The sequence below is a fragment of the Neophocaena asiaeorientalis genome, unplaced genomic scaffold (genome assembly GCF_003031525.2).
Source record: "Neophocaena asiaeorientalis asiaeorientalis breed wild unplaced genomic scaffold, Neophocaena_asiaeorientalis_V1.1 scaffold932, whole genome shotgun sequence".
Classification (NCBI taxonomy): domain Eukaryota; kingdom Metazoa; phylum Chordata; class Mammalia; order Artiodactyla; family Phocoenidae; genus Neophocaena; species Neophocaena asiaeorientalis.
Genome location: NW_020172903.1, coordinates 252,903 through 260,398, shown reverse-complemented (window position 1 = coordinate 260,398; position 7,496 = coordinate 252,903). Strand labels below are relative to the sequence as shown.

General features: G+C 36.0%; 1 protein-coding gene across 1 annotated transcript in view; it reads left to right on the top strand.

Moving 5' to 3' along the window:
- Nucleotides 1–1,361: 1,361 nt before the first annotated feature.
- The window catches only part of PSME4 (proteasome activator subunit 4), a 73,875-nt gene continuing 67,740 nt past the window's right edge, over nt 1,362–7,496 (top strand). Inside the window, exons 1-2 of the mRNA XM_024742009.1 lie at nt 1,362–1,506; nt 2,144–2,260. Of these exons, the coding sequence (XP_024597777.1) occupies nt 1,466–1,506; nt 2,144–2,260 (158 nt within the window). The 5' untranslated portion in view covers nt 1,362–1,465. The remainder of the gene's footprint in view (nt 1,507–2,143; nt 2,261–7,496) is intronic.

Here is a 7,496-nt window from a genome sequence, read left to right as displayed (position 1 = left end):
TCTTCTGTTGAATTATGTATTTGTCTATAAAATGGTCTTCCTCAAAGGAGTTTATGATTTTAAGTATCCGGTAATTTGTTCTAAGTAAGTTTTTGTTAAGTTTTAGTTACTTCTGAATCCTTAACTATGCCGTGCTTAGTCATTCTTGCTTTTTGGGACACCTTTTCCTTAAATTGCTTATAGTTGACGCTTTTGTTTACATTGATTCCCTAAAGTTAAAAAATTGAAAACATATAATTTTGAGATAAAATACTGTGCTTTTTGGGTAGCAACATAATTTTATTATAGTTATGAGTTAATGCCTAGAAACAAATAGTACAAGTTAGGTAACGCTGTATTGTTTCAGGATTCTCAGTAAGCGTTCATCAAAGATTCTTGTGGCTAAAACAGTAAACTTCTATGTCTGTACTCTTTTGTTCTGTTTTATAATGTTGTGATATGATGTTTTTAAGTAGTTTCAGCAAGTCATTAGGTAGATTGTTATTCTGAACGAGCACTTGTTTAATAAAGGAAAGGGTGCAGGGGGATTCTTTTCAGGTTACTGTGTCCAAAGACCAGTTAAAACCATGCAAAAATGAAAGAGCAGTGTTACAATTGGTCATTAAATGTTGATGTGAATTCAGTCATTATAACTGAATTATAAGTTTTTTGTCAATAAAGTACTTATTTGGTAATCTCTTAATTAAAATATAGAGTAAGTCTTTCCTGCACAGTGATGAGTGTGCAGTGTGATAAAATGTTTGACATCAAAGACTTTTGAAATTGAAGTGTACCAATACATATTTTTTTTTATTGTGGCAAACTCTTAAATTTACCCTCTTAAAAAAAAAAAAAAAAAAATTACCCTCTTAACAGTTTTTAAGTGTACAGTATGGTATTGCTAACTGTGTGTACATTGTTATACAACAGATCTCTAGAATTTTTCACCTTATATGACTGAAACCCTATACCCATTGTACAATAGCTCCCTGTCTGCCTTCCCAGCCCCTGGCAACCACCATTGTACTTTCTGTTTCTATGACTTTGATTACTTTAGATACTGCATATAAGTGGAATCATGCAGGATTTGACTTTTTTTGATTGTCTTATTTCACTTAGCATAATGTCCTCAAGGTCCATCTGTGTTTTAGCATATGACAGCTTTCTTCTTAAAGGCTGAATAATATTCCATTGTGTATATATGTAAGTGTGTGTGTATGTGTATATATATATATATATATATATATATAACATTTTCTTTATCCATTTGTCTGTTGGTGGGCATTTATGTTACTTCCACACTTTGGCTATGTGAATAATGCTGCAATGAACATGAATGTATCACGGTATCTATTTTTAAAGGCTGTATCAATTTTTCTCTTGCAGATATATTCGACTTTATGGGAGAAAATTTAGCAAAGAAGATCATGTTCTTTTTATCAAATTATTATATGAGCTGGTATCAATTCCAAAACTGGAAATCAGCATGATGCAGGGATTTGCACGTCTCTTAATCAACTTGTTAAAGTAAGTCAATGTCCTGTGATTTCTGCTAAGATTTTTTTTTTTTCTTCAAGGTTTTAGGGAATGAGGAGAGCTAAGTGTTCTTCGGTAAGAAGACCAAGTCCCAAATTACCATTTTGGAAAAAGATTGCAGAAAACTTTATCATAAGTTTAAACCCCATGTGTTAATTAACCTTTTAATTAAGATTCCTTTTTCTCCATGAAGTCTTCTCTTCTCTAGTATATATTGAACTATATGTTGTCTGTTTGTTTCATTTATACTAATTACCTTCCCTTATGTAGACTGTAATATCCTTGTGAAGACAGGGATCATTTATTCTTTTGCTTATCCCAGGCACCCAGCACAATTCAGGAAACATTAAGTACTCCATAGATAGTGTGGGAAAGTATGAAACTCATCTACAATAATGGTGGCACAAATTTTAATGCCTCTTTTTACCTGGTGCCCCTTGAGGTTTGGACAGCAGCAAAAGTCCTGGTGCATTGTTCTTCCTCCTACCATGTTTTGCCAGTGAGTGGCTGAGGATGGGGAAAAGCAAAACCTACTGTGATGACAGCAACATTTAACAACTGTTCTCCCTGTGTAGTATACACACCCTGAGCAAGCATACACACATGTATTTACTCTTTCTTTAATTAGGAAAAAGGAACTTCTTTCAAGAGATGACTTGGAGTTACCTTGGAGACCACTTTATGACATGGTGGAAAGAATATTATATTCCAAGACAGAGCACCTGGGATTAAATTGGTTTCCTAAGTAAGTATTTCCATTTAAAGTACTTTTGGGGAGCACGTTTGGGGACTCTTAGGGGTTTGATCATAATTGAGAAATGTTGGGTTACTTGAGATAAGCAAGCAAATACACATTTTAATGTGCTCATTTTTATGTATCTTGACTCCTAAAACAATTTATTGCCCTCTTTAAGCTATATCTGAAGCTGCACTTAAGAATTTCCCACCACCATATCTCTAACAGCTAACATCACCATACTGGCCAAAGAAAACAAGAGATTTTTGTTTGAAATCTAATATTTTGTCATGTACATTTGGCGTTCTTCATAGTATATCCACATATGTTTTAATTCTTCAAGTAAAATGAATGCTTCAAGAGGAGGAGCTTTGCGTATTCCAGGGGGCATCCACATCCCAGAGCACACACACTCCCAGTTAAAGGAGCATCAGTTTCAGTGATTGACTGTGTTATAGTACAAATTATTCAAATGCACGGTCTTTGGTTTATGTTATTTTCTAGTAATGTTTAGACATAAAAGACTATAAATCTCTGGCTGTTTATGGCTTCTTGTACACACATCCTGACTCTTCCAGATCTCTAATTTTCGTACATTTTGTATTTTATTCTGAACCTTTACAGAGTACAGTATAATCATCTGTCCTTTTTGATTAATAGTGATTTCAGGCTTGACTGCAAAGTGTCATTTTTCCCTGTTAACAAGGGTTTGTCCAGTTGTGATCTAGCTCTTAATTTTCTCAGTCTTAGCGTGTTTGGCTTAAAGTACTCTTAAATTTGTGATTGAGGTTTATTTTTAGGAAATCTTTTTTTAAACTTTTAATAGCTGTTTCCTCTTATTATCTAGAGTTGTTTCTCATATACATATGTACTCATTTTCTGAAGAACACCGTTTTATATGCCTGTATTATTTTCCTTTTTCTCTTTTATAAATGAAGTCTTTGAACATTTATTTCTGTGGTTTTTCTCTCAATCCTAGACATGTTTACATATCTACCCAGTTCAGTTCATTTAATCCGTGATTAATCCTCAGGCCTCACTTAAATCAGCAGTCGTAAGTGAATTTTTTTGAAAATGACTGCTGATGGCAGACTTTAAAGACTTTTAGGTCATAGGTAAAGAGTGAAATGATGTAAATGGAAAGAGTAAAAAAAAAAGCATACTATAGGTAATTGTGAACTTAGGCCCTAATTGTTTTTTGGACAGTAGTCACAAATACTCTCAGAAGGTATTTCAGTCAGTCACATGGTCAGAAGGTATTTATTTCTTGAAGATTTCATGTGTTAAAACAAGGAAACCCATTTCAACCATAAAAGTGGCAGAATTCATCATGAAACTAAATGGTGCAATGTTCAAGTGTGTTTTTACTAATATTTATTATGAAAACCCCAAATTTAACATGAAAGATTACTTTTGAGTTATTTCTGCCGGAGGGAGCATGGAACAGACTGGATTGACTAGACCTCAAAATCTGAGCCTATTAAACTTTTTTTTTTTTTACAGCTGTTTTATTTTATTTTATTATTATTTTGGGGGGCTGTGTTGGGTCTTTGTTGCTGTGCGCGGGCTTTCTCTAGTTGCGGTGAGCAGGGGCTACTCTTTGTTGAGGTGTGCGGGCTTCTCATTGCGGTGGCTTCTCTTGTTTTGGAGCACAGGCTCTAGGTGCGCAGGCTTCAGTAGTTGCAGCATGCAGGCTCAGTAGTTGTGGCTCACGGGCTCTAGAGCGCAAGCTCAGTAGTTGTGGTGCACAGACTTAGTTGCTCCGCGGCATGTGGGATCTTCCTGGACCAGGGATTGAACCCGTGTCCCCTGCATGGGCAGACGGATTCTCAACCACTGGGCCACCAGGGAAGTCCTGAGCCCATTGAACTTTTGACTAGAATCACCATTTCATAGATTTCAGGGATCTTTAAATGGAGTTCAAAATCAGTTATCTTTCTAAAATTTTCCTGGCTCATTTTTTGACTGCCTTTGAAAGTCTTTGGTAAATCATGGGGGAGGGAAAGCTATTCCTTCAGTAATTTCTCCTTCTTCAGCATTTCTTTTACTTCTTTATAACCAAGTGTCACACTTCCTGCCCTGACAGCTGTAACTTTGCAAAGGCAGCCACTTTTTTTTTTAAGTACTATGTCGTTATTAATAAATATCTATGGCTTTCCTCTTCAGCGATGCCATTGTTTTCCAGGAAATTTTGTTAACGCTTATTACTGTTAGTGTCAATCATTGTTTATAGTTCCTTCCCTGCATCTTGATACTAATTACCATGTCATTTCCTGAGGCTTCACATCATCCTTGCTGTTATGGAAACCTTCCTTAAAAGTTTCACCTTGCCTGTTCTTGGTCTTTTGAAGAGACATCAAGTCTTTGATGAAATCTTTACTTGGTTTACAGTGTGACTCTTAACTCTAATAGACTTTTGTATTCTGTAGATAACTATTCCAAAATGAAATTCATAAATAGCATGACCTTTCTATACTCAAAAATAAATAATGTTTTAACCGTAAAAGAAATAATGGGAAAGTAGTTTATTATAAAGCAATATATATTTCAAACATGCATGCACTATTATACTAAAAAACGCAGTATAGGAGACTTCTCTGGTGGTCCAGTGGTTAAGAATCCACCTTTCAGTGCAGGGGACGTGGGTTTGATTCCTGGTCGGGGAGCTAAGATCCCACATGCCACGGGGCAACTAAGCCCGCACGCCATAACTACTGAACCCACATGCCACAACTAGAGAGAAGCCTGTGCACCACAATGAAAGATTCCGCTTGCCACAAGACCTGACGCAGCCAAAAATAAATAAATAAATATTTAAAAAACAAAACCGTATGGTATTCAGATTTTGCATCTACTTTTAATGAGTAAGTTTGGATTTAAAAGTAAAAAGGTCAAAACACATTCTGTATCAGAAGTACAAGAAAATGTAAGATAAACAGCATAGCAGCATTGTAAGTGGACATTGAAATAAAAACTAGTGCTAGGATACAGAATAACAGGCCACACTTACTTAAATATGATGAGAGGGAGAGAGAAATAACTTTAATTTCGGACTACTGCCTGGGAAAAAAAGAAGTAAGATACTGTTGCAGGTGAGCTGGCCTTATTTATAGCATAGTGTCACAATGATTCTTTATGTAATTATGTGGGATGGTGTAGTTACTTAGTATTACAAAACATTATTTTTAAACATTATCACATGTGAAAGAAATAGGCAAAGGATGAATTAGGAAAAGAAACATTAATATAGGAAGCCATAGAGAATTTGTGCAGCAGACTTTTGCCAAAATAAACAATGTCAATGTGTAATTTTCACAACATAAATTGTCTTTTGTGTCCTACCAAAATAAGGATGACATTCCAGAAAAATATGAAGCATTTTAACAACAAAATTATTAATGAAATTCTCTGACATCCTCATTCTTTGTGTATCTGATAATTGCAAGTGTAGTGACAATTGGTTCTAAGACTGTTAAAGCAATCTTCAATCTTAGTTACATATTTGTATGAAAACTACACATGCACAGGGATTTAGTTTTGGCAAATCAAGTGGGGCAACTGGAATTGCCATTATGCTGTTAATTTTTTTTTTCTTTCAGGAATCATGAATAACCGTAGGTAAAATTTTCAGCCAAAGTACAGCCTTCTTTCAATTTACATGTTAGTTGTATTCCTAGAGATTCGATGTCTATTAAAACTGTGTGAAAAATAGTTAATGTTTAAAGCAGTTAACTTTTAGTTCAAGAATTTTTAACCTGTATAACCGTGCATTGGGACATTTGAAAGTCTTGAAGTAATAATTTTTTGTTGAGTCTGGCTATTCCATGAATTGCAGGATATCTAATATACCTGACTTTTAATCAGTAAAGGTCCAGTGAGTCCTCCCCACAATTGTGATAGTTAAAAATGTCCCTTACATTTCCAGAATGCGCCCTGCATGTGGTTAGAGGCTTATGGATTTGCTGTCCTCTTAGCCTGCATCCATGCAAGTTAAAGTTTGCTGCCTCATTAATCAGTCTCTCCTGTTTTCTTACCATTGGTCCAGCACTTTTTGCTTTCTTTTTTTCTGTTTTTAATTCTTTAAGATCCAGGTCTTTTAGTTTCCAAACCAGTATTCTTTTTCCTGTTCCAGTGCTTCTCAGATTGTCCATTTAATACCTCCTTCCCTTTCCCCAAAGATGTTTCTTAAGAGGTGTGGTGTGAGAAATTTCTTGGAATTTTTACATTTTATCTTAAACATTCATATATTTATTAGGCATATTAAGTAATGCTTTCATAAGTAAAAATTTCTTCCATATGTATCTCTTGACTAAAGTTGATGCTCCAAGAAGATGAACTCTATTGACCTAGTGGCTTGGAGCACTTACACACAGGGCTGTGTGTGTCCACTAAAAGGAGCACACATTGTGAAGTGCAGCTCTGTTGATGCATCCTGTTTTTAAAAATGATGATGTGTTCTTCCAGTTTGAAGTGATCAGAAAGAATACTGGGCATCTGGAACTACTTTTGGGGGGGCACTTTCGTAGTGAGAGGCAGCACTCTAGGACAAAATTTGAAACTTAATGTCTCTTCTGGTAAAAAAAAAAAAAAAAAGCAGTTTTTCAGAATTGTAATTATTTATTCATTTTTTCTAATTTGCTTTAATCTTTTTACTGTTATTATCATATTTTACCTCTCCTTTTTTTTTTTTTTTTTTGCGGTATGCGGGCCTCTCACTGTTGTGGCCTCTCCTGCTGAGGAGCACAGGCTTTGGACGTGCAGGCCCAGCGGCCACAGCTCACGGGCCCAGCCGCTCCACGGCATGTGGGATCTTCCTGGACCGGGGCACGAACCCATGTCCCCTGCATCGGCAGGTGGACTCTCAACCACTGCGCCACCACGGAAGCCCTACCTCTCCTTTTGAAAGGAATATCTGTACCATATTTCCATTCAGGTCACACTGTATATAGTTACAACAATTAACTTTGAAAGATTTTCAGATTCTTTGGTTCTTGGACTGTTTCATCACACTTGCCTTGATTTTAATATTGGGGGAATCTGATGTGTTAGAGACACTAGTTGGAGAGCCATACAACAGTACTTTCACTTTTTGTTCCTCACAGCTAGTCTCTGTCCAGTGAATTTCTAAGATGGGACCATTTAAAACATTTGAAAATTTACTTTTCTACTTAAGATACTATTGGGGCTTCCCTGGTGGCGCGGTGGTTGGGAGTCCGCCTGCCGATGCAGGGGACACGGGTTCGTG